This window comes from Nansenia antarctica (genome assembly GCF_963989245.1).
Source record: "Nansenia antarctica genome assembly, chromosome: 3".
Taxonomy (NCBI): domain Eukaryota; kingdom Metazoa; phylum Chordata; class Actinopteri; order Argentiniformes; family Microstomatidae; genus Nansenia; species Nansenia antarctica.
This window is the reverse complement of record NC_137688.1, coordinates 66,970,737-66,997,156: the sequence shown is the minus strand read 5'-3', so window position 1 is coordinate 66,997,156 and position 26,420 is coordinate 66,970,737. Positions and strand designations below refer to the sequence as shown.

General features: G+C 50.3%; 6 protein-coding genes across 7 annotated transcripts in view; all 6 read right to left on the bottom strand.

The window, feature by feature from the left end:
• Positions 1-26,420, bottom strand: part of LOC308152064 (histone H1-like) — a gene marked incomplete at both ends in the record, with an annotated part of 253,564 nt that overhangs the window by 208,931 nt on the left and 18,213 nt on the right. Inside the window, one exon of one of the 2 annotated variants that reach the window (XM_080524974.1) lies at positions 2,389-2,439. The exons of the other annotated variant lie outside the window; for it this stretch is intronic. Coding sequence (XP_080381100.1) covers positions 2,389-2,439 — 51 coding nt within the window. Of the gene's footprint in view, positions 1-2,388; positions 2,440-26,420 lie in introns of those variants that run through there. 2 annotated transcript variants of the gene reach the window in all.
• Positions 111-521, bottom strand: LOC308152081 (histone H3.2-like; the record flags this gene model as incomplete). The annotated part of the gene is made up of 1 exon (XM_080524991.1): positions 111-521. The coding sequence occupies one exon, from the start codon at positions 519-521 to the stop codon at positions 111-113; it is 411 nt and encodes a 136-aa protein (XP_080381117.1).
• On the bottom strand, positions 1,249-1,635 carry LOC308152082 (histone H2A-like; the record flags this gene model as incomplete). The annotated part of the gene is made up of 1 exon (XM_080524992.1): positions 1,249-1,635. One exon carries the CDS (start codon positions 1,633-1,635, stop codon positions 1,249-1,251), a length of 387 nt encoding a protein of 128 aa, XP_080381118.1.
• LOC308152108 (histone H2B-like) lies at positions 19,536-19,910 on the bottom strand (the record flags this gene model as incomplete). The annotated part of the gene is made up of 1 exon (XM_080525018.1): positions 19,536-19,910. The coding sequence occupies one exon, from the start codon at positions 19,908-19,910 to the stop codon at positions 19,536-19,538; it is 375 nt and encodes a 124-aa protein (XP_080381144.1).
• LOC308152103 (histone H2B-like) lies at positions 21,783-22,157 on the bottom strand (the record flags this gene model as incomplete). Its single annotated transcript, XM_080525013.1, has 1 exon — positions 21,783-22,157. The coding sequence occupies one exon, from the start codon at positions 22,155-22,157 to the stop codon at positions 21,783-21,785; it is 375 nt and encodes a 124-aa protein (XP_080381139.1).
• Positions 22,826-23,137, bottom strand: LOC308152114 (histone H4; the record flags this gene model as incomplete). Its single annotated transcript, XM_080525024.1, has 1 exon — positions 22,826-23,137. One exon carries the CDS (start codon positions 23,135-23,137, stop codon positions 22,826-22,828), a length of 312 nt encoding a protein of 103 aa, XP_080381150.1.

The window sequence follows — 26,420 nt, the reverse complement described above, 5'->3', positions numbered from 1 at the left end:
TGTTTTATAAAAGAGTAGTTAATGGAAAACAATCATTTTGAGAAATATTGAGGTGGCTCTTAAAAGAGCCTTTGGTTTTTGTTCATGAATATAGTCCGACACTCATCATCTTAGGCGCGCTCTCCACGGATGCGACGGGCCAGCTGGATGTCCTTGGGCATGATGGTCACCCTCTTGGCGTGGATGGCACACAAGTTGGTGTCCTCGAACAGACCGACCAGGTAAGCCTCGCTGGCCTCCTGCAGGGCCATCACAGCAGAGGTCTGGAAGCGCAGGTCGGTCTTGAAATCCTGGGCGATTTCTCTCACCAGGCGCTGGAAGGGCAGCTTGCGGATGAGCAGCTCTGTGGACTTCTGGTAACGACGGATCTCCCTCAGAGCCACGGTGCCGGGCCTGTAGCGGTGAGGCTTCTTCACGCCGCCGGTGGCCGGGGCGCTTTTGCGGGCAGCCTTGGTGGCGAGCTGCTTCCTGGGGGCTTTGCCACCAGTCGACTTACGAGCGGTTTGCTTGGTTCTGGCCATGATGCAAACTTCTTCTTGTAGAGTCAAAGTATAGATGTTCTTCACAAGTGAACTTGCTAAGTTTATAAAGCCGGAGCCGTCGTGCTCCGATTGGCCGGCGAATGTAGACGAGCTCATTGGCCCGCGAATGTAGACGAGCTCATTGGCCCGTTGTCACCTCCTTCTCAGGCTGTCATTGGACACGACCTCCGTGCACCCTTCCCGCCATAAATTAAAACTCTAAACCCCTCCTGCTCCCTCCATTGCGCGCTTCCCTTGTCCACCCGCCCCGCCCATGTGAATTATAATAATAAACATAATATGAAGATTTAAAACAAAATCGGTGTTATGGGAATATCCATAATTATTAGTCAACTGGCAGATGATACCACTGTTGTGATACCACTTTCTTAAGGACAACGACCCCAGCTATAGCTTTTACGCTATTCTCAGATGCATTTGTTGTGTTTATGCTTATAGCCAGCATTCATCATGAAGGGAACATTGGTTGGCAACACCACGTGGCCAAATCAAAAGTGTTGTGGGTGCGTTCTCTCAGCCTCACGAAGGTATGGTGACTGTTTAACTTAGTGATTGCAGGCTTCAACATGAGGCACACTAGGGTACTCATAGCGGACAAACACCGTTTAGAGATGAAAATACAAATTGCACTTTTTGAGAGACAAGTGGTTGGCTCTTAAAAGAGCCTTTGGGGTTAAGTAGTGGGGTGAAAGCCGTAGTAGAACTTTTACTTGGCTTTGGCGGGCTTCTCGGTTTTCTTGGGGAGCAGCACTGCCTGGATGTTGGGCAGCACACCGCCCTGAGCGATGGTCACACCGCCCAGCAGTTTGTTCAGCTCCTCGTCGTTACGGACGGCCAACTGCAGATGACGGGGGATGATACGAGACTTCTTGTTGTCGCGGGCGGCGTTGCCGGCCAACTCCAGGATCTCAGCAGTCAGGTACTCGAGCACGGCGGCCAGGTAGACCGGTGCGCCAGCGCCCACACGATGGGCATAGTTGCCTTTGCGCAGGAGCCTGTGGACACGGCCCACTGGGAACTGGAGTCCAGCTCGGGAAGAACGGGTCTTCGCCTTTGCTCTGGCCTTGCCTCCGGTTTTACCTCTTCCTGACATCTTGAAACTTAAAGCGGGTTCTGTGCTAGTTAAAGAAAAAGCGGATACTAGTTGCTCGCTTGGGGTGGTGTTCTTATAGCTCAGCCTGACCAGCGTTCATTGGCCACCGGGTCGATGACACCTCATCCAATCAGCAACCCGGATACGCGCGCCTCTTCCCGCCGCCCAGCGATTGGCCGCTGTTTCACTCGGCCTTTGTGAGTTTCCCTCGCGCGCCAGAAATCAAAGTTCAAATCAAACCAATAATTTCCTAATAATATACTAAATAGCGAAACAATACTCCTTATTGGCATTACAGCGAAAAGTGAAGTGCATTAGGCTCTCACAGCTCTCCCCATACGCAATGTAGTAGGCTACTACTAGAGCGAAAAGTTGACCATTTCTATCCAAATAACGTTATATAAAGCAAACTACCGTATGTCGATATTGAAAGGTATTTTGTGGAGTCTAGCATAGAACCCCCCCCTCCTCGCTCACGCAGAGACCGAGTGAGACAATATATCGTTTGTTTAAATATGTTTGTGTAAAGTATTAAACTCTCATTAAGGCCATTTCAATATTTAATATAGCTATTATTCTCGTGTGCATAGGTCAGTGATTGAGACTGGTGTAAATCGGACCTTCTTATTTGAGAAAGTTCCGTTATGTCGACATGGATGAAAATGCACTTTTTATGGAAAGGTGGGTGGCTCTTAAAAGAACCTTTTTTTGTGGTACAAGTGTCAACATGAACACTGTCGTGTCAACACAAGTTTACTTCTTTGGGGCTGCCTTCTTTGCCTTGGCTGCTTTGGGCTTCGCTACCTTGACGGCCTTTTTGGGGCTCTTGGTCGGTGCTTTCTTGACAGGTGCGGGCTTCTTAACCTTCTTGGGGCTCTTGGCAACCTTCTTAGCGGCGACGGGCTTCTTTGCGACTGCCTTCTTGGGAGACTTCTTAGCGGCGACAGGCTTCTTTGCAACGGCCTTTTTGGGAGACTTCTTAGCGGCGGCGGGCTTCTTTGCTACTATCTTCTTGGGTTTTGCGACGGCGGCTTTCTTCACCGTTTTCTTGACCGCCTCCTTGTTAATCTTGAAAGAGCCGGAGGCACCGGTGCCCTTGGTCTGGACCAGAGTGCCTTTAGTGACGAGGGTCCTAACGGCGACCTTGACGCGAGAGTTGTTCTTCTCCACGTCGTAACCACCGGCAGACAGCGCCTTCTTGAGCGCGGCCAGAGACACGCCGCTCCTCTCCTTGGATGCGGACACGGCCTTCACGATGAGCTCGGCGACGCTGGGGCCAGCTGCTTTCTTGGGCCTGGCTGCTGCTTTCTTCTTGGGGGCCTTGGCTGGTGCGACTTCTGCCATGTCTGTAAAAGGTGTTTTTTATTGGTTTTTATAAAAACGCAACACCGTGTATACAATCAATTAATCAAACAATCAGACATTTAAGACATTACATTCAACAACAACCAACATTAAACTAACTAAAGTGCTCAGTGTTCAGTGTATTGTCCAGTGTAGTGTAATGTTCAGTGTTCAGTGTTCAGTGTCCAGGTTCCAGTGTCGGTAGGAGGCAGGGGTAAAAAACCTGTTCGCTGTGCATCCGGGAAAAAAATTCCCCTGCAGCCCTCTAGTTGTAGAGCGACTACTATCCAGTTTGCCCACCAGTGCAAAGCCGTGGCTCCCCCACCTCCCTCCCCCGAGGGACCCCACACACCCGACTCACCCGACCCGCCCCACCACCGGCGCATCCGGCCCAGCCCACCAGGCTCAGACTCCTGTAGCCCTTCACGAGGCTAGCCGGACCAGGCGCCCCAGCGGCGGAGCAGATCGAGCACGCAGGCCGACCGGAAGCCCCCGAGGAGAGGCCCAGAGAGCTCGGCGCATGGCAGGCAAGCAGAGGCGAAAAACCTGTACACAGCTTATCCAGGGAAAAAGCTCCCTGGCTCTTCTCAGCTTGTTCCGGGCTGGGGGTTGGGGGTTGGCGGGTAGGGGACTGGGCCTGTAGCTGGGGGCCTGGAGTTGGGGGGGGGGGGCCCGGAACAGGGGGTTTGGGGTCGCTGAGTTGGAACCTGGGGTTGGTGCTGGGGTGACGTGGTGGTTCCCGCCGGTCTCTGCTCCTGGGTCTGGAAGCCTGGGTAGGTGTCAGAGCTGGATATGACATGTGCCTGAAAAGATACAGGAGTGAGAGAAGGGAGGTGTGCATGGTTTGTGTAGTGTGCATTTTGGTGTCAGGCGGGTGATCAGTACTTCCCTGTGACCCAGTGGTGTTGGTCATCCTGGTGCTGGTGGTGCTGGCAGAGACGGCTGGTTCGGCTGTGGGTTGTGTGTGGTGATATTCTGGTGAGGGTAGGAAGTGGGTCAGTGCTGTGTACATGTGTAGGTGGTGGAAGGTGCAGTAAACTTCCCTGTTGGTGTTGTGCGCTGCTCCTCTCCTGGTCCTTGTGATGGTGATACTGCTGACCAGGGCTTGTGCTGGAACGGTGGTGAAGGTGATAGTGCAGGAACTGGTGGTGTAGTGAGGTAGGCCCGGGGTGGGGGGGGGTTGGGCGATGCGGCGCGGCATGGGGGGGGGTTTAGAGGATGACGTCTTTCCATCTCTCCACCCCCCACACCGCTCTTGCTTGATCCGGGTTATTTTTAAAGTCAACAATAGCATGGTCCCTGAGGAAGAGGGTGATTCTCCTCCTCAGGGTTGTCAGGTGGACGCTCTGTTTCTGATAGACCCTGATGTTCCTCGTCTCCCAGAGTACCTGCTTGACGGCGCTGATGATCCTCCACTGTTGTTGTAGTTGGGGGGTTGTGCACCCCCCGGGAGGACCATACAGGATGTTCTCGCCCGTCAAGCGGGGCAGGGTCAGCAGGCTGTTTAGGGAGACAGAGGGAACAAACAGGGCCCAGACCCGCCTGGCCACGGAGCACTCACAGAACAGGTGGTTAATGTGTTCTGTGTCCGTGCATCCGTGGGGGCATTTCTCAGTCGTTGCGATGTGCCGCCTATGCAAGAATTCCCTAGTGGGGAGACAACCATGAGCAGCCATCCAGGCAATGTCTTTTTGTTTATTGTTAGTACATTTATGATTAATGTTTTTCCATACCTGTTTGGAGTCCACGGCTGTGCTGGCCTTGGGGTGAGTAATGGTTTCCTTCGACCTTATGAAGGTCATAATGTCTTTGTATTTCCATGAGGCCAGCCCAGCCGCGGACAATCCTGTCTTGAAGGCAAAGTCCCTCCATATCTTGTAGACTGGAGGGGGGTCCCAGCTGTAGGGCACAGTGTGATTTATTGATGCGGTCACCCTGAGTGTCCGGAGGATGGGTGTGGCATAGTATATTTCAAAGAACCTGGCTTTCCTATCTTTGTTGTTGATGTTGTTGATGAGGTTGGAGAGTCCCTGTGCCCTAATGATGTTTAGGATGTCTGGGACCCCTTTCCCCCCATTCTCCACTGTTTTGTACAGGGTGGTGCGTTTTAGTTTTTCCATCTGGCTCCCCCAGACAAAGGTAAACATGATCCTTTCGATGGTTTTGGATACTGCTCTGTCTGGGGGAAACACCCTGCCCAGGTAAAGGAGAATGGGAAGAACAATAGCCTTCAGGACCAGGATCTTGCCTGTCATTGTGAGAGGCCGTGCACTCCACTCACAGATCTTCTTTTGGACCTGGCGGATGGTCTCCTTCCAGCTGCCGGAGGCTCCTCCATCTTTCTGGTAGGTGATCCCCAGCAGCTTAATGTTTTCCGTCTTTACAGGGAAGGAGGTTGCCAGGTTCTCCTGCCAGTGCTGCGACAGAAACAGCTCACACTTACCCCTATTGATCAGGGCGCCAGTGGCTGCACAGTAGTCCTCCACCACTTTCGTTGCTGTGGAAATGGAGCGACTATCTGTGCCGACGATGGTAATGTCGTCCATGTACGCCACCACCTTGAGCCTCTCCCCCCGGGCCCCTGGTAGAGGGTAGCCCATGATGTTGGGGGAGCTCCTGATCTTCCGTAGGAACGGCTCCAGGTAGATGACGTACAGTAGAGGGGCCAAGGGGCATCCCTGCCGTACTCCAGCTTTGATGGGGAAGGGGTCTGTCAACTGGTTGTTGATCCGAACTCTGCTCGTGATGTTGTTGTAGCAGAGTTCGGTCCAGTTGAGCAGGTGCTGGGGGAAGTTCATGCCTCTCAGCACCCTCTGCAGGAAACCATGGCTAACCCTGTCAAAGGCCTTCTCCTGATCCAGGCTGAGAAGGCCTAAAGGGGACCTCCGCTCCTGGGAGTGCAGGATGAGGTCTCTCACCAGGAGCAGGTTGTCGTTGATGGACCTACCGGGGACGCTACAGGTTTGGTCAGGGGCTATAACTGAGGGGAGGAGGGTTTGAAACCGTTGGGTGAGGGCTTTTGTCATGATTTTATAGTCCACTGGGAGGAGATTAATGGGGCGCCAGTTCCGGAGGTCCTTGAGGTCCCCTTTCTTGGGGATCAGTGTGACCGTACTCTGTCTCATTGACTCTCCAAGCCTCCCTTCCCTGTAGACGGCTTTGAAGACCTCCGCCAAGTCCTCCTTGAGGAGATCCCAGAGAGTCTTGTAGAACTCTGCTGGGATCCCATCCGGTCCAGGGGCCTTGTGTGTATTCAAGGAGTGCACGGCCCGGGTGAGCTCCTCCGTGGTCAGCTCTGGGTTCTCACTCTCACCACCCTCGGGGACCCGGTCCAGACCATCCAGGAAGGTGGTCATGAGAGTCTCGTCGGTTGTCTTGATGTTGTAGAGACTCTCGTAGAACTCTCTTGCCACCCCCGGGATGTTGCCTCTGTCTGACACGGTGTCCCCATTGGTGTCGTATAGGGACAGGATAGGCTTGTGTTTTGACCGTGCCTTGCGGAAGAAGTGGCGTGTGCATTTCTCCTCCTCCTCCAGGCCCTGGAGTTTTTCCCTGAACTGTTTCTTTTGTTGTTGCTCCCGGTAGAGGGTGGCAAGGTGTTGTTTGGTCTCGGCCAGTTCTCGGGCCACATCCAGACCACCCAGCTGTAGGAGACTCAGGCGTTGGAGGGCCGCGTTGTGGTGTTGAAACCTGGCCCTCTGTTCTGCCGCTTTCCTCCTTCCGACTGACCCGAAGTAGCCCTTTGTCCTGGCCTTAACCCTCTCCCACCACTCTATCGGGGAGTCGAACAGTTCTTTTAGGGTCCTCCACTCCAGGTAGCGCCTGGAGAAGGAATGCACCACTGTTGGGTCCTGAAGGATCGATGTATTCATCCTCCAGGTACCCCTACCCGCTCTTGTTTGGCCGTCCCATTCCAGGGACACTGTCAACATCCTGTGGTCCGAGAAGTGGGCCGCCTGGCTGGTCAGGGTTCCCATCCTCAGACCTGGCGAGAGCAAGAACATGTCTATCCTGGAGGAAGAATTCCCGGAGGAACTCACCCTTGTGTGTGTCGGCGGGGAGGTGCCACCGGCGTCTACCAGTTGGAAGTCGTCTATGATGGACTGAAGTTCTGTAGTGGATCGGTCTCTCCTGGGCCTGCTGCGGTCCTCATCCCGGAGGGCACAGTTGAAATCTCCCCCCACTAGGACTGGTGTGGGGATGAGGAGGAGAGACCGAAGTTTCTTGAAAAGGGAGACTCTCTTGGCCACGTTGGTTGGGCCGTACACATTGATGACCCTCAGCGGCGAACCCTGGATCTCTAGGTCCAGAACCAGGATTCGCCCGCTCTCTACAACCTCCCCCTTTTTGGTCTGCAGAAAAGGGTTGGCCACCAAAATGCCGACCCCATCAGCTCTATCGATGTTTGAGCCTGACCAGAGAGAGTCCCCCCGTGTCCATTCCTCCTCCAGGGTGGCGTCCATCTCCTTGAATGGGATGGCGCACTCCTGGAGGATATACATGTCTGACTGATGTTGGGTGATGTACTGGTAGACGACCTCCCGTTTGTCTGGTTGCCGGAGGCTTCTGGTGTTGAGAGATGAGATTGTTATCCTCATGGTTCTTGGATTTGGTTTTTTCCAATTTTTGCTAAGCTATTGCACATGAGGTTGAGGCCCTCCAATGGGTCGTTGGGGGCCAGATAGTGTGGCACCTCCCCTTGGCTGCTCATGGTGTGGGGGTTGTCTCCCCTCTGACTGCCTGGTGGCCCCCTCATCTGTGTTGTTGATGAGGTGATTTTCGGTGGCCCGTACGGTCCGGTGAGCCTGGACTGGGGGTGGCTGGTGGGCTGTGCAGGGTGAGGAGCATGTGATGACTGGAGAGAGGAAGAGGGTGGGGAGGAGGGTTTGGGGGGGGGGAGCCGGCTTACCTGTATGGCGTTGGGGTTTGGGTTCTGGAGTAGTCTTTTTGTCTGTTTTTTTCCGGATTGCCTTTTTTTGTGGTCTTTTCCGTTTTGGTTGAGCCAAGCTCCAGTCATTTTCACTGTCTGATTGGGAGGGGAGGTGGATCTGCAGTGTGTTGCTGGTGGCTATTTCAATAGAGGCCGGCTCCCCCTTCATGGTGTTTTTGCAGGGGGTGGAGGTGGCAATGGGGTTTAGGAGGGGGTGGGTGTTGAGGTTGTCTGTAGGGGGTGCTGGGACGGTTGGTTCCTCTCCTTCTCCTTCTCCGTCGCTCGAGCTCTGATCGTCCCCCCCATCGCTCGAGCGCCGGTCCTCCTCCGTCTCTCCCTTCTCTTCCTCCATGTTGGGTGTGGGTTGGGGTGTGGGTTGGGGTGGGGGTTGGGGTGTGGGTTGGGGTGGGGGTGGGGGTGTGGGTTGGGGTGTGGGTTGGGGTGGGGGTGGGGGTGTGGGTTGGGGTGGGGGTGGGGGTTGGGGTGGTGGTTGGTTGGATTTATAGCCCCGGGCTCTACTTGCATAGGAACTTGGGCAGTCACGGTAAAGATGCCCCTGTCCCCCGCACAGGTTGCAAGGTCTGGTCGTGGTGCACTCCGACGTCGGGTGGTCTTGGCGGCAGATTTTACATACCACGGCCTTGCAGGCCGCTGCCAGATGGCCCAATTGGCCGCAGTTCCTGCAGAGCTTCGGCATACCGTAGTAGTAGACGGAGCCCCTGTTGTTCCCCAGGTTGATGGTGCTGGGGATATGTTGGACTCCGCCTATCCCCTCCGGGTCCGGACGGAGTTGCACCAGCCATTTCTTGGCCCCCGTCCACACTCCGTCTTCATCCAGGACCATCCGGGCCCCCGATTTAAGGGTGGCATGACGGTGTAGCCACACCTCAATATCATATTCCTGAATCACCTCATTGTGGAATTGAATTGTGACCACTTTTGATTCTAAATCCGTTAGTGGGTGGGCTGTAAAACGGTTAAGTGGGGGTTTGTGTTCATTAATCCTATGAAAGGTCCAGAATTCCTCTAACAGTTGGGGGGTTTTAAAGCTCACTTCAAAACATTCATTCGGCCCAGGGGGCTTCACCAGGCAGTTTAGATCAGACGGCACAAAGCCCATACCTCTCTGTAGAACCGCCCTGCTGAATTCCAGGCGGGTCATCGTTGTTACTGGTCTGGCAGTCTTCTGTTGGGGGGCTCCATCCATGGCAGCCTCCTCAGTTGGGTTGAGCGTCAACCTGACGGCGTTGTAGCGCCGCATCGCTCCGGGGTTCATCGTTGGAGTGGGGTGGGGGGGGGTGGGGGATCAGGGAGGAAGGAGGGAGAGGAATAGGGTTAGGGGGAGGTTGTAGATAAATTTTTTTGGGGGGGGAATAGGGTACTTGCCGTTAGGTTAGGGGTGTTGTTCCTCTCAGGTCCTCACGGCAGATTTTGGACTCTGGCTTGGGTCTGGAACTGGGTTCCCGTCTGGGGACAAAAGAGGGACACCTGAGAGCGAGTGGGGACACCAGGTGGCCAAAGACCTACGGTCTTCAAAGCACTCCCCTGTGTCCCTCTCGCTCCTAGCTTAGATGTTATAGTTGTCCTCCCTCCTGGTCTGGTTGGGGTCCACTGGCTCAGCTGGGTCGGCTGGTGGGTGTTGGGCCCTCTCTCACCTCTGGCGTGCTTGGGAGAGTCGAGGTCTTCGGAAGCTCCTCTCGGGGTCCGGCCTTTCCGCTCTTTTGAGGGGGGCTGCCCAGGGGCCGAACTCGTGCTCCAGTGGCGGGCAGGCCACCTACTGAAAGAGTCGCGGTCTTTGGAAGCTCCTCTCGGGGTCCGGCCTGTCCGCTCTTTGGAGGGGGGCTGCCCAGGGGCCGAACTCGTGCTCCAGTGGCTCCAGTGGCGGGCAGGCCACCTACTGGTCACCTACTGGAAGAGTCGCGGTCTTTGGAAGCTCCTCTCGGGGTCCGGCCTTTCCGCTCTTTGGAGGGGGGCTGCCCAGGGGCCGAACTCGTGCTCCAGTGGCTCCAGTGGCGGGCAGGCCACCTACTGGTCACCTACTGGAAGAGTCGCGGTCTTTGGAAGCTCCTCTCGGGGTCCGGCCTTTCCGCTCTTTGGAGGGGGGCTGCCCAGCGGCCGAACTGCCCCAGTGGTGAAAAGGCCACCTACTGGAAGAGTCGCGGGTCTCCGGCAGCTCCTCTCGGATCCCGGCCTGTTCCGCTCAAAGAGGGGGGGTGGGTCGGGGGAGCCACCTCCCAGCAGCGGTCAAGCCACCTACTGAGAAGACGTGCTCCCCGACCAAGAATAGAAAAAAAGGAGGGGCATAGAGCCTAGTGAGGAAAAAGGAAAAACCCTAGATTTCTCAAAAAAACACAAAAACCCACACCCCACCGAAGACTAGCTTTAATAGAAATCTCTAGTAAGGGCGAAAGGCCTGTGCGTTTCTTGAAGAGAAACCAGAGTTTGCTCTTAGCCAAAAGGCGCAAACTCCAGAGACACGCCGCTCCTCTCCTTGGATGCGGACACGGCCTTCACGATGAGCTCGGCGACGCTGGGGCCAGCTGCTTTCTTGGGCCTGACTGCTGCTTTCTTCTTGGGGGCCTTGGCCGGAGCGGCGACGGCGACGGCTGGTGCGACTTCTGCCATGTCTGTAAAAAGTGTCGTTTGTTGCGGGCTACAAATCACTCTGCGATGCTGCTCTGTGATAATGAAGCTCAACCCGGAGATGGGGGCTGGTCTTAAACGCGACATGAGAACCGTACAGACTCAACCCTCTATGCTCGGCAATCTTGGCTGACAAAATGTGCTGGCGTCTGTGTTTTCTCCTCGCCAATAATGGGCCAAAAGTCACCGATGGAACCGACTTGAGGTCCAAATTTGAACGGACCAGCGAGCAGACATGCCTCCGTTCAGAATAAAATCATGTGGGCCGCGAAGGCCTCGTGTATTTTGTTGTGATTCGCTCAAAACCCCGCCGTTCCACCGTCGGAGGGAGCGATGCGCACAGCTTTCCCTGTGCTATTTGTGTCCTAAACTGCTTAAAAATGGATCCTGCACTTTGCTAAGCGGACACATGACGTCATGCATTTATTCTAGTTATCATTTTGCAGTCTTAATAGCTTTAAGTAGTCAATGTCTTTGCTAGTATAAGTGGGGTGTCTTGTGTCAAAATGTATTTTGAGCTTACTTGGGACCATTGCTGCAATTTAAAGTTGTAAACTGCAGAGGTATTCTGGGATGAGACAGTTAGGGTCACCACTGTATGAAAGTATTGGTTTATTATAAGACAGCAATACCGTGATGTCCAAATCATATTGGTATGCATAAAAAAAGACAGAACTTTATTTTATTATTTTATTTGTACGTGTGTGTGTGTGTGTGTGTGTGTGTGTGTGTGTGTGTGTGTGTGTGTGTGTGTGTGTGTGTGTGTTGGGTGGTGGGGTTGGGATTGTGCGTTTTTGGAGGTGGGGAGTGGAAATGGGGGGATGTGTGTGAATTGGAATGGAGGGGGGGGATAGTTGGGAGGTGTGTGTGTGTGTGTGTGTGTGTGTGTGTGTGTGTGTGTGTGTGAGTGAGAAGAATGTCACTTAAGATCCATTCTGGTGTGTAGGCTTGCGAGATCGTCTAGCAACTGCAGCAGATCTCCATGTCCTGCTGGGCTGGCTACTGCGGGAGCGTTTGGCTGAGCTGCTGACGTCTCCTCCTTCACTCTGGCTGGCTTCTCAACTGATAAATAAAGCAAACTACCGTATGTCGATGTGGGCCTAAGAAGTCTCAACTGGCTTGGGCCTGCCGTTGGATAGGTTGCAGGGAAGATTGCCTGGCACCTGACTGGCCTCCATGTACGTCTGCTGCAGAGCACTCTGGGACAGGCCTGTGAGGCACTGTGAGGCCTGCTGAGATAGCCAGGGACATGATCTATCCTTCTGATAAGACTCTCGACCTAGAACAACCAGGGTGGACTCCTGCTTTGAAGCCCTCACAACGTTCTCTTGGTTCCTGACACATTTGGGAACGATTGTTCACACAAATTTACAAGCACATTCAATGTTAAATGACCTACAGCTTATATAGGCCAATTACCTGTCAATTTGACTTTGCCGAGCATGCCAGGAGGAAGACCGTCACCGCCATGGATGTTGTATACGCTCTGAAACGCCAGGGACGTACTCTGTACGGCTTCGGCGGCTAAACTACTCGTAAACTAAACCACCCCCTATAAATAACAACGGCTCTTTTAAGAGCCACCCATCTCCACACAAGAGAGTTGATTCCATTATTATAACACATTTTGTCAGGCCTGTACATTCAACGGGTTTAGCTGTCATGAAAAAAACATTCGTTGCCAAATCAATGTCAACGCAAGTAAATGCGTAGTCTTGGCATTCCACGACTAGAAATGACCATCCCACGTGCACTCTAGAAAGAAAATGGTTACTTGGATTATTACGCACACAACACAGTGCAGCCCCTTTTGTTTTATATTGCGCATCTAGTGATAATAATAATGCATGCCCTTGTCGTACCATCCCAAAAGGACAATTCCTGGTAGTAATCGCTAGGCTGGTTGGGAGTTTGGGGGACTTGGTGTTCTATATCGTGGAGCTCCGCCCCATAGGGGAGCTCTGCTCCTATTGGTTTACCCGCTACCTAAAGTAGCCAATGACTGAATTTTTCAATGCCTGCGCCCGCCTGGGGTGCTATATAAAGGGGCGTACTTCGCTCCATCATCCTCCCAAAAAGTTCAGCACGGGTTTATATCTGAAGACTGAGAAGGACGACTACTAAGACTGGAGGACCCGCGAGACTTTTCCCTTCAAGATGGATCGTCCGCCGCCTATGGAGAAGTTCCTCCGGGACGCCTGCCGCTGCGACTTCCAAGCAGCGGAGGACACTTTTCAGCAGAGGAGGCTTTTCCCTTCAGCGATGGATCGTCCGCCGCCGACCACGAAGAAGTTCCTCCGGGACACCTGCCGCTGCGATTTTCTAGCAGCGGAGGACAAGCAAGAACGGCGTTCTGGGCAGACACCTCCCCAAGTAGGGATGGTCCCGCCCGCTCAGCCGGCCCTGACATCACGCCGCCCTCACCCAGCTGAGTGGTCGGTGCCGGTGTCAGAATCAGAAAGCTCTGATGAGAGCGAGCGGCAGGTAGAGCACGTGCTCCCCGCCCTCGCCGGTTTGTGGGGGTCGCCTGATGGCAAACGCGGTGGTGCAGCAGCGACAGATGTGGCTGTCTCTCACCACCATGACCGGGGCGGACCGGATGGCCCTACTGAATGCTCCAATAGAGAGACAAGGGCTATTCGGTCCCGCCATGGACACCTTGACGGTGCGCCTGGCCGCGATGGAGGAGGCTAAGAGGCACCTTGCCAGCCACCTCCCCCTCCAGCGACCCTCCACCTCTTCTTCTTCCGCCGTGGTGACGACTAGACCGTCAACGGCTGCGAAACGGAGGTTTCGGTGTGATGCGGCACTGGCTCCACCTCTACAGACGGAGCCATGCCCCACTCGGCATCCCCAGCCCCCGCCGCTGACCACTGGGAGGGCCCGCTACGGCCCCCCACGGCAGCGTGGCCCGGTTTCACTGGCGGAGGGGTCGGTAATGACCCCACCACCGGTTTCCTCTTCATGGCTGCTACCTCATAAAGAGGTAAAAGAAGGAAAATCCCCACCTTACTTTTTCAGTAAAGGTGATTTTCCCATGTTATCTACCGGAGCGGAGACCCGCCTGCCTTGTCGGAGCGTGGTCCAATCGCTACCGGTTAGAAACAAAGCGGAGACTGGCCCAGCGTACCAGCGTGTGGCCAGCTCTCTGCCTAACAGACTTACCCCTATCACGACACAAAGGGGGTTAAACACCCCTGTCTGTAGCCGTATAGAGGGACCGTTATTTACATCAATAACCCCTCCATGTCTATCAGGATCTGGCCCAGCTCATGAGCGTGCGGCCGGTTCTTTGATTATCAGGCATAATAAACCTGCGTCAATAAAGGGCATTGTTACACATAGCAAACACTCTTTACAGACGGCAGCCCATCCCTTTCGAAATGACCCCACCTTGGGCTGTGCCACCTCCTCGGTGTGCAGCGGCGGCTGGGGTCATACAGAAATTCAAGCTTTTTCTGTCGACTGCACCACAACAGACGGCCCAGCCGCTGTCGTTGCGTTATGCAGAATGGCTAGAAGGGGCAGGTATTCTGTCGGGCTGGCTGGACAGGACATTGAGGAGGGGATATGCACTACAGTTCATTCACTTCAGGGGCGTGAGAGAGACTGTTTTGTCCTGCCTGATAAAAACACGTGCGCTCCAGGAGGAGATTACGAATCTCCTAACAAAGGGCGCAGTGACAATGGTTCCGAGGGACCAGTGGGACATGGGGTGGTACTCCCCGTATTTCCTTGTCCCAAAGAAATCCGGAGGCATGAGACCCATACTAGATTTAAGGGTCCTCAACGAGAGAGTGGCGAAACGCCCCTTTCGTATGTTGACGACGAGGCGCCTTCTGTCTTGTATACAGAAGGGCGACTACGGAATCAGCATAGACCTGAGGGACGCGTATTTTCATGTGCCAATCACAGAGAGGCACAGGACATTTCTACGTTTTGCCTTCCAAGGGAAGGTTTACGAGTACACGCGCCTGCCCTTCGGGTACGCGCTTGCTCCTCGAACTTTCTCCAAATGTGTGCAGACAGCACTCGAACCACTGAGGCGAAACGGGATACGCATATTAGCATATCTCGACGACCTACTGGTCTTGGCCCAATGCCCAAATCGAGCCATTCGGGACGCAACCTCACTGGTGCAGCACCTCACTCAGCTGGGGTTAGCTGTCAACTGGACAAAGAGTGCTCCGTGGCCGGCTCAACAGTTTTCCTATCTAGGCATTCAGTTGGATACTGCCAAGATGAGGGCCAGTTTATCGGCACCACGGAGAGCGACACTGACGTCAGCTCTCCGGGTGTGTCGAGTGACAAATACAATCACCGCTCTGTCAAGGATGTCCTTACTAGGACTGATGTCTGCAGCCCATGTAGTGGTCCCCTTAGGCCTGTTACACATGCGCAGACTGCAGAGGCGGTTCGCACGACTGCGACTGGATCCAGTGAGACACCGTCGCAAGTTGATTGTAATACCGAGATCGGTCAAGACCGACCTGAGCTACTGGAGAGACCCGCGCGTCATCGCGCGCGGAGTCGCCATGGGCAGACCGGCATCCCACTACCCAGTCTTCACGGACGCGTCGTTGACTGGGTGGGGAGGAGTGTGTTAGGCAGGTTCGGTGGCAGGAAGATGGGGACCGTTAGAGACGCGTCACATCAACCTGCTGGAACTCGAGGCGGTGAAGTTAACGCTACTTCATTTTGCCCCGGTGTTAAAGGATCTGGACGTGTTAGTCAGATCCGACAACAGGACAACAGTAGCATACATCAATCGTCAAGGGGGAGTACGCTCAGCGTCACTTCATCGCCTAGCGACAGATATATGGCTGTGGGCAGTCACACACCTGAGTTCGCTAAAAGCTCTCCACATTCCAGGTCTGCTCAACGAAGGAGCAGATCTGTTATCACGGGGAGGCCCGAGGGACGACGACTGGAGGTTAGCACCCTCCATTGTGTCTCTGATTTGGGCACGGTTCGGGCAAGCAGAAGTGGATCTGTTTGCGTCCCGGACGAATGCGCAGTGTCGCCTTTGGTTCTCCCTGCGCGAACAGGACAACCCGCCATTGGGAGTCGATGCATTCGTCGATGCATTCCTGTTATACGCGTTTCCACCCCTGACATCTATCCTCCCACTGTTGGCACGAGTGAGGTCAGAGAGGCTAGAGTTAATTCTTGTAGCCCCGGACCGTCCCGGAGCCCCGTGGTTTCCGGAACTGATGGAGATGTTGGTAGAGGGCCCATGGCCCATACCTCATCGACAAGATGCACTCTCTCAAGCCAGAGGCTTGGTGAGGGGGCCGCCTATGATGGGGCCGCCACTGCAAAGGGATATGCGGCGCGCTGGCGAGTGTTTACACAGTGGTGTGAGGGACAGGACGTTGACCCAGTCTGCTGTCGGGTCGAAACGTTCTTGTGCTTCTTACAGTCGCTGTTTGACAAGGGATTGGCGGCGGGAACTATTAAAGTTTACGCGGCTGCCATCTCAGCTTGTCATGAGAGTTTTGCGACAACGACACTGTTCAGTCATTCGCTGGTTAAGCGTTTTTTGACTGGAGTGTGTAGGCTTAGACGCCCTCATAGGACTCTAATGCCAAAATGGGACCTGTCGATTGTGCTAGAGGCGCTGTGCGTGCCCCCATTCGAACCCATTGACACTGTGTCGTTGCGTTTATTGTCTCTCAAGACGAGTCTACTCCTCGCCTTGACTACGGCTAAGCGAGTGAGTGATTTATGTGCTCTCTCGACACGGGCAGATTGTTTGATCATATCTGATGACAAAACAAAAGCTGTGTTACGCCCTAACCCGGCTTTTATCCCTAAGGTTAATCGTGGGTTTAGGGTTCAGAGCTGTGCTCTGAGCGCCTTTTTTCCTCCTCCTCACGACGGAGAGAGGGAGAGGCGTTTACATTGTCTATGTCCGGTGCGCGCGTTGGCACAATATGTGAAGCGCACAGCAGGACTGAGATCTTCTCCCCAGCTTCTGATCTGCTACGGCGGACAGAAAGCCGGGGCACCACTCTCGAAGCAGAGGCTGTCCCATTGGATTTGCGAGGCTATTAGCCTCGCATACGAATCGAAGGGGCAGCCTGTGCCGACTGGCATTCGGGCTCATTCCACCAGGGGCATGGCCACATCAGTGGCCATTCTCAGGGGCGTGGGAGTGGAGGAGATATGTGAGGCGGCGTCTTGGTCGTCGCCATCACCTTTTGTACGGTATTACTTGAAAGATATTTCTTCCTCATCCTTTTCTCATTCTGTCCTCAGTTTTGCTGATGACTGATGTAGTGGGGAAGGCACTTGGATTACCCTGGTCATGGGGATTCTATTCAAGTGCTGTCAGGATGAATACGGATGTGCCTGGGGAGGGGACCCTCCTCCAGGACATGTTCCGTTAGATCAACAACCCTACGTGCTCACGTAAGGGTTAGATCAGTGATATTTCTTCCTCATCCTTTTCTCATTCTGTCCTCAGTCTTGCTGATGACTGATGTAGTGGGAAAGGCACTTGGATTACCCTGGTCATGGGGATTCTATTCAAGTGCTGTCAGGATGAATACGGATGTGCCTGGGGAGGGGACCCTCCTCCAGGACATGTTCTGTTAGATCAACAACCCAACGTAAGGGTTAGGTAAGTGATATTTCTTCCGCATCCTTTTCTCATTCTGTCCTCAGTTTTGCTGATGACTGATGTAGTGGGGAAGGCACTTGGATTACCCTGGCTGGGGATTCTATTCAAGTGCTGTCAGGATGATTTCGGAGAGCCTGGGGAGGGGACCCTCCTCCAGGACATGTTCCGTTAGATCTACAACCCTACGTGCTCACGTAAGGGCTAGATCAGTGGAGCAGACTCGGTGTGGGTTGGGCCAACTTTTTAAGGTTGTCTTGAACCAACATCAGTGGTCAGCTCCGGGTGCCGCTGAGATTGTTTTCGGACTAATAGTCTCAGTGGGGGTACATTTGGCCTCGCTCGCTCCGCCTAAACCAATAGGAGCAGAGCTCCCCTATGGGGCGGAGCTCCACGATATAGAACGATAGTTATGGAGATAGACTACAGTTCTATGAGTGGAGCGGAGCCCCATAGGGCTGCTGGCCCACTTCGACTTGTTCAAACCCGGCTGTTTTGTATGTTTGGGAGAATGATGGAGCGAAGTACGCCCCTTTATATAGCACCCCAGGCGGGCGCAGGCATTGAAAAATTCAGTCATTGGCTACTTTAGGTAGCGGGGTAAACCAATAGGAGCAGAGCTCCCCTATGGGGCTCCGCTCCACTCATAGAACTGGAGTCTATCTCCATAACTATCGTTTCTTGCTATAGGCGGTCCTTTATATCAGGGAACGCCCATTGGGAAAAATATTATTGATCGCCCCCAAATATATCACTGTAACCCTAACCCTAAACACAACTATGTAATATATCACTGTAACCCTAACCCTAAACACAACGATGTAATATATTATTATTATTATTATTATTATTATTATTATTATTATAACCTTTATTTTACCAGGCGAGACAATTAAGAACAAAATTCTTATTTACAATGCCGGCCTGTAGAAATAGCACTGTACACACAACTATGTAATATATCACTGTAAACACAAATATGTAATATATCACTGTAAACACAACTATGCAATATATCACTGTAAACACAACTATGTAATATATCACTGTAAACACAACAATGCAATATATCACTGCAAACACAACTATGTAATATATCACTGTAAACACAACTATGTAATATATCACTGTAAACACAACTATGCAATATATCACTGTAAACACAACTATGTAATATATCACTGTAAACAAAACAATGTAATATATCACTGCAAACACAACTATGTAATATATCACTGTAAACACAACTATGTAATATATCACTGTAAACACAACTATGCAATATATCACTGTAAACACAACTATGTAATATATCACTGTAAACAAAACAATGTAATATATCACTGCAAACACAACTATGTAATATATCACTGCAAACACAACTATGTAATATATCACTGCAAACACAACTATGCAATATATCACTGCAAACACAACTATGTAATATATCACTGTACACACAACTATGTAATATATCACTGTAAACACAACTATGTCATTTCAATAAAAATACACAATGAAAACACTTGTGCTGATTATAGACGCTTAATGGCACGTTTTTAATTTTCAAAAGATTGCATATATTTTGTATTGACTATAAAATAGTATTAATGCATTTAAACATTGAGACAAGAAGCTGTCTTCTGTACCCGCTCTTTGGGGTAAGTAGTACAGACACATCTGTTTACTTGGAGCTGGTGTATTTGGTTACGGCCTTGGTGCCCTCGGACACGGCGTGTTTGGCCAGCTCACCGGGGAGCAGCAGACGCACGGCGGTCTGGATCTCCCTGGAGGTGATGGTAGATCCACATGTGAACGCCGTTTAAACTATTATTATATTTTATTATTTATTTTAAATCCACCTGTCCCGAGAAATTGGTCATGCGTATGTATGCAGTGTAGTCACTCCTGTCCATTATATTAATAGAGGAAACCGTTTTGGACAACTAGTGAGCAACAAACAAGTGAGGAACAAAAAAGGCGCGCAAAACCTCCGGCGCGTTCAAGGACTGGAGTCTTTGAAAATTGTAACATCGAGTAATTGATACATATGCCTTATACATGCTTGTTATGTTATGTATACTTTCTGCCTGTTTTAACCTGCTGTGGCTTTCACTCTTGTATTATGTTTTATTTGTGTTTTCTTCCTTGTTATGTAAAGCACTTTGTGACCCTTGGTCTGGGAAAGGTACTGTATAAATACATTGTACTTACTTGTTACAATACACACAGTCAGTACAGCATATAAGTTCAACTGATTTGTAGCACGCAAGTTCAACTCACTATGGAATTGCTTTTATTGATAGGGTGGGTGGCTCTTAAAAGAGCCTTTTGGGGTAAGTAATACAGACGAAAATCGGTTTACTTGGAGCTGGTGTACTTGGTCACAGCCTTGGTGCCCTCGGACACGGCGTGTTTGGCCAGCTCACCGGGGAGCAGCAGACGCACGGCGGTCTGGATCTCCCTGGAGGTGATGGTACGACGTTTGTTGTAGTGGGCCAGGCGAGAGGACTCGCCGGCGATGCGCTCGAAGATGTCGTTGACAAAGGAATTCATGATTCCCATGGCCTTGGAGGAGATGCCGGTGTCGGGGTGGACCTGCTTCAGGACCTTGTACACGTAGATAGCGTAGCTCTCCTTCCTGGACTTTCTGCGCTTCTTGCCGGTTTTGCTGGCGGTCTTGGTGACGGCTTTCTTGGAGCCCTTCTTGGGCGCAGGCTTCGCAGGCTCAGGCATGATGATGAAAACAGCTCGTTACTTCTCAGAAACGAATGAAAGGGTGGAGGTAGTGCAGCCGCTATATAAAGGGGGAGCTATGCAAAGTAGGCGACTCCTGACACTAGATTCTATTGGTCGAGTCTGGTTCTGAACAACATTTGAAAAAACACTCGTTGTCCAGTTAGCCAGGTTGTCTAAGAATCACCTATCCATCAGTCATCATAAGAAAAATACATATATGCTAGGACCAGGCAGTCACAATGCTAGAAAAAGGAAGAATTACATGTTTTCATTATTAACTTATTTACTGTGGAGAAACCTGTACTGGGAGGTAGTGGGGATTAAGAGGTCTTTGGGAGGGATATCACTTAAGGACTGGAGTCATTGAAGATTGTAACATCGAGTTATTAAACACCAGTACTATATAATATATACTATACCATACTATAACGTCGACTTCATTGTAGCACATCAGCTCAAAACACTATGGAATTGCTCTTTTATTGACTTGTCACACTGACTTGGCCAGTTAATGACATAATGGGGGTGATATGAAGGCATATCGATAGATAAGTGGGCATGTCTTGGTGGTAGTGGTAGGCTAACTTATTGATTGTACGAGATTATCCACATGTGAACGCCGTTTAAACCATTATTATATTCAGGATTTATGTTTAAATCCACCTGTCCCGAGAAATTGGCCATGCGTGTGTATGCAGTGTAGTCACTCCTGTCCATTATATTAATACCGGAAACCGTTTTAGACGACCAGTGAGTACACTACTCCAGCAGTTGAAAGAAACAATGGCAGAGTGGAAAAACAAAAAAGGCGCGCAAAACTTCCGGCGCATTCAAGGACTGGAGTCTTTGAAAATTGGAACATCGAGTAATTTATACATATGGCTTATACAGGCTTATGTTATGTATGCTTTCTGCCTGTTTTTAACCCTCTGTGTCTTTCACTCTTGTATTATGTTTTATTTGTGTTTTCTTCCTTGTTATGTGAAGCACTTTGTGACCCTTGGTCTGGGAAAGGTACTGTATAAATACATTGTACTTACTTGTTACAATACACACAATCAGTACAGCATATACGTTCGACTGATTTGTAGCACGCGAGCTCAACTCACTATGGAATTGCTTTTTTTGATGGGGTGGGTGGCTCTTAAGAGCCTTTTGGGGTAAGTAATACAGACGAAAATCTGTTTACTTGGAGCTGGTGTACTTGGTCACGGCCTTGGTGCCCTCGGACACGGCGTGCTTGGCCAGCTCACCGGGGAGCAGCAGACGCACGGCGGTCTGGATCTCCCTGGAGGTGATGGTAGATCCACATGTGAACGCCGTTTAAACTATTATTATATTTTATTATTTATTTTTAATCCACCTGTCCCGAGAAATTGGCCATGCGTATGTATGCAGTGTAGTCACTCCTGTCAATTATATTAATAGAGGAAACCGTTTTGGACAACTAGTGAGCAACAAACAAGTGAGGAACAAAAAAGGCGCGCAAAACCTCCGGCGCGTTCAAGGACTGGAGTCTTTGAAAATTGTAACATCGAGTAATTGATACATATGCCTTATACATGCTTGTTATTTTATGTATACTTTCTGCCTGTTTTAACCTGCTGTGGCTTTCACTCCTGAATTATGTTTTATTTGTGTTTCTACTTGTTATGTAAAGCACTTTGAGACCCTTGGTCTGGGAAAGGTGCTGTATAAATACTGTATAATTTTACTTACTTGTTACAATACACACAATCAGTACAGCATATCAATTCGACTGATTTGTAGCACGCGAGGTCAACTCACTATGGAATTGCTTTCTTTTTTGATAGGGTGGGTGGCTCTTAAAAGAGCCTTTTGGGGTAAGTAATACAGACGAAAATCTGTTTACTTGGAACTGGTGTACTTGGTCACGGCCTTGGTGCCCTCGGACACGGCGTGCTTGGCCAGCTCACCGGGGAGCAGCAGACGCACGGCGGTCTGGATCTCCCTGGAGGTGATGGTACGACGCTTGTTGTAGTGGGCCAGGCGAGAAGACTCACCGGCGATACGCTCGAAGATGTCGTTGACAAAGGAGTTCATGATTCCCATGGCCTTGGAGGAGATGCCGGTGTCGGGGTGAACCTGCTTCAGGACCTTGTACACGTAGATGGCGTAGCTCTCCTTCCTGGACTTTCTTCGCTTTTTGCCGGTTTTGGTGGCGGTCTTGGTGACGGCTTTCTTGGAGCCCTTCTTGGGCGCAGGCTTCGCAGGCTCAGGCATGTTGATAGTGGCTCGTTACTTCTTAGAAACGAATGAAGAGGCGGCAAACGCACACCCGAAATATAAAGGTGGGGCTATGCAAATTAGGGGGCTGCTGACATCCACTTCCAAAGCTCTAGCCTGCCTCACGGGTAAATACATTATCTGCGCACGCGCGAGCTCCTCCCCCCCACCCCTTCCTTACTTTTTCACTCTGCTGTCGGGTTGCCTTGTTTCCGATGGCGATATGAACATGAAAACGTCAAGAGGAAGATTGAGAAAGATATACATAGAACACCAAGTCCCCCAAACTCCCAACCAGCCTAGCGATTACTACCAGGAATTGTCCTTTTGGGATGGTACAAGGGCATGCATTATTATTATCACTAGATGCGCAATAGAAAAAGGGGCTGCACTGTGTTGTGTGAGTAATAATCCATAATAACCATTTTCTTTCTAGAGTGCACATGTGGGATGGTCATTTCTAGTCGTGGAATGCCAAGACTACGCATTTACTTGCGTTGACATTGATTTGGCAACGTATGTTTTTTTCATGACAGCTATAGCCGTTGAATGTACAGGCCTGACAAAATGTGTTATAACAATGGAATCAACTCTCTTGTGTGGAGATGGGTGGCTCTTAAAAGAGCCGTTGTTTTTTGTAGGGAGTGGTTGAGTTTACGAATAGTTTAGCCGCCGAAGCCGTACAGAGTACGTCCCTGGCGTTTCAGAGCGTATACAACATCCATGGCGGTGACGGTCTTCCTCTTGGCGTGCTCGGTGTAGGTGACGGCGTCACGGATCACGTTCTCCAGGAAGACCTTCAACACACCGCGGGTCTCTTCATAGATCAGGCCAGAGATGCGCTTCACACCCCCACGGCGAGCCAGGCGGCGGATAGCGGGCTTCGTGATTCCCTGGATGTTATCACGGAGAACTTTGCGATGACGCTTGGCGCCTCCTTTTCCGAGTCCTTTTCCTCCTTTACCTCTTCCAGACATGTTGAGTTCAGTACGATTATGACTTCGATGAAGTTGTGGGGTGAATTTATCTCAGCTACGAGGACGTGATTGAGACCAGGTTGTACAGGAAGCGCGCGCTATCGCTTGCCTCTTTTTTTCTTGTGGGGAATTTTTGTAGAGGGAGGAGCTTCTACTAGGGACAACGTTTGGCATTACGGGCATTATTGAAGCAAAAGGACATCGCGCGCACACACACACACACACACACACACACACACACACACACACACACACACACACACACACACACACACACACACACACACACACTCACAATCAGTAAAAGAACATAACATTAATCAAGATGTTTGGAATGGTCTGATAAGATTGACTCCTTACAACAGCACATGGTCAAATTTAGACACTATTATGACTGCAACCATTTCAATCTTTTAGCGATGTTGTAGTAGGAAATGTAGGCTCAACTGATCTATTTTGTGGAGCTCTGCCCCATAGGAGAGCTCTGCTCCTATTGGTTTACTCCTATAGGTAGCCAATGACTGAATTATTTATTGATTTATTCAGGGGGGGTGAGAGAGACTGTTTTGCCCTGCCCGGTAAAGACAAGGGCACTCTGAGAGGAGATTGCGAATCTGCTGGCAAAGGGTGCAATGGTCCTAGTCCCCAGGGACCAGTGGTTTGTACTCCCCCTCAATCTGCTGGAGCTTGAGGCAGTCAGACTGATTGCTCAGCTCAACAGCTAAAAAAAAACACTTCCCACCTACACTTAATTTCCCGCCTATTTGCACACGCCTTATATGGCTCTCCCACTCTATCTCTTCTGATCTCTTCTTTCTCCTCCCAAAATGAGAGAGAGATAGAGATGTACTAATTAAAAGTCACTCAGACCAGTTGCACCCTGGAGTCATCCTTAACTAGCCTAAACCTGTCATAGCTGACCACAGTGATAACCACTGGTGATAACATTTTTGGGTGGGGCACAGGTTATGGGGGCATGCTCCACAGGGAAGAATATCAACTTTAAAATCTGGATTTACAGTCGATTTTAGCATGAGAATATATATAACTTAATTATTTGTATATATGACTTATTAAAGGGCAAACTGCAAACACAACAAAAATATAATGCACAACAACTGACAAATCAACTGGAATAGTCTTTGTTAGCAGCGTAGACCTAATGTTAACAGAATGGACTTATACTCTTTGTCTATCTGTGCAGCGGTAAGGTGAATAATTCTAGCAGTACTGTCCAGACAGTTGTCTTGTTTAGCCATTCAACTAGGCATTATTTATTCAATGGAGAAAGACATGGAACACAATGCAATTGTGATAATAAATGTGTTCTTTGTTACTTCTTTAATTAAATTAAAGTGTACCTTTCTATTATCATACAATATTTCCTTGAACATGTAAACTCTATAATCATACAGTTGTCTTTCTATTAGTTGTCTCTGTCATACTGAACTGTTTGTTATCATCCTGAACTATCTCTGTTGCTCACCTCACCTCAGTTCTGTCTCTATTGCTCTCCTCTCCTGTTGTCTGTCTCTCTGTTGCTCTCCTCTCCTGTTGTCTGTCTCTCTGTTGCTCTCCTCTCCTGTTGTCTGTCTCTCTGTTGCTCTCCTCTCCTGTTGTCTGTCTCTCTGTTGCTCTCCTCTCCTGTTGTCTGTCTCTCTGTTGCTCTCCTCTCCTGTTGTCTGTCTTTCTGTTGCTCTCCTCTCCTGTTGTCTGTCTCTCTGTTGCTCTCCTCTCCTGTTGTCTGTCTCTCTGTTGCTCTCCTCTCCTGTTGTCTGTCTCTCTGTTGCTCTCCTCTCCTGTTGTCTGTCCGAATATCGGTTGTTAAGTCGCGACGTGTTTCCGGGTCCAAAGTTGGCTGAGGCGCTGTCTTCGAAATGCGCAATAATAATAATAATTAATTATATTTATATAGCGCTTTTCCGAGGCTCAAATACCCTGACAATATGGGGAAAACAGGAAAGTGCTGTGTCCCTTGTTGTATGAATAGATCCCAGTCTAAAAAACGATTAAACTGTCATTCTACCGCTGTAGTATACTGGTATTCTGGTGCGGAGAATTTCTGGTTTGAACCCGGAAATTGCAAAACGTCAAGTTTGACTTCAGACTTAACAACCGGATATTCAGGGCTCTCAAGTCTCACGCATTTTTTTTATTTTTTTACTACCCCTAGTGGTAGTGGCCCTAGGCTGCAGCCTAGGTAAACCTATAATCTGCGCATGCCCCGACTCCTCCCCTATGTATTTTCACAGTGAATTTTACACACACACAGATAAAATGTTTATTGTATTGGAGGATTTTTAATGAATGCTGATAGGCGCCGACAGAATATCAGCCGCATTTTATGAATAAACAATGTTTATTTTTAAAAATCTTTTACAAGTAACAACTACGAAGTGGGGCTGCGTTGGAAGGTGGGGAAGGTATAAGGTTCAGAGATAGGAAATGTTAGGATATTTATAGCATAGCATAGAGTATGGCACAGTGTTTTATTTGTATAGTATAGTAGTATAGTATAGTGGATAGTGTATATAGCCTTTATTTATGTAAACCAGCTCTTTTCCCTTCTTGTTTTTAGTATTTTTTTCCTCGCACCAGGGGAGCCCCCCCTCCTAAATTTCGTTGTATGGTACCTGTACTGTATTAATGACAATAAAGACCATTCATTCATTCATTACTTCATTCATTTTCGGACTTTGTCTACATGTTACGGTACATGTGGTAATACGGTACATGTGTGAAAACTAGGGTTAGGGTTAGGTGCTACGTTGACTTGGTACATGCTGGCATGTCTAACCCTACCCCTACCCCTAACCCTACCCCTAACCCTACCCCTAACCCTAACCCTAACCTTAACTGTAGCACCCTAGCACCTAACCCTAACCCTAGTTTTCCCACATGTACCGTAACATACACACTAAGATTGAGCAGAAACAGGCAGGGGCTCCTACTTCTACTGCCATCTACAAGAGTTCTGCTGTACAATTCACCTTTATAGCATGTGACCTCATATTGTGCTGAAACTAATTAGGGCATAACAGAATCAAATGTATTGTTTTGGTTAAAAGATGTCGGATTAAAACTCAGACATCTCCGGATCCGGTCCATGGGCCTTAGTTGGACCACGTCTGCTCTAGTCCCTTTAACTTCAGACCACGGTCCTAATCATCACTTTGCTCTAGTCCCTTTAACTTCAGACCAATGTCCTAATCATCACTTTGTGTACAGTACATAATGTGTGTGTAATATGATATGAAGTGAATGTTTTCTCTTTCTGTGAATG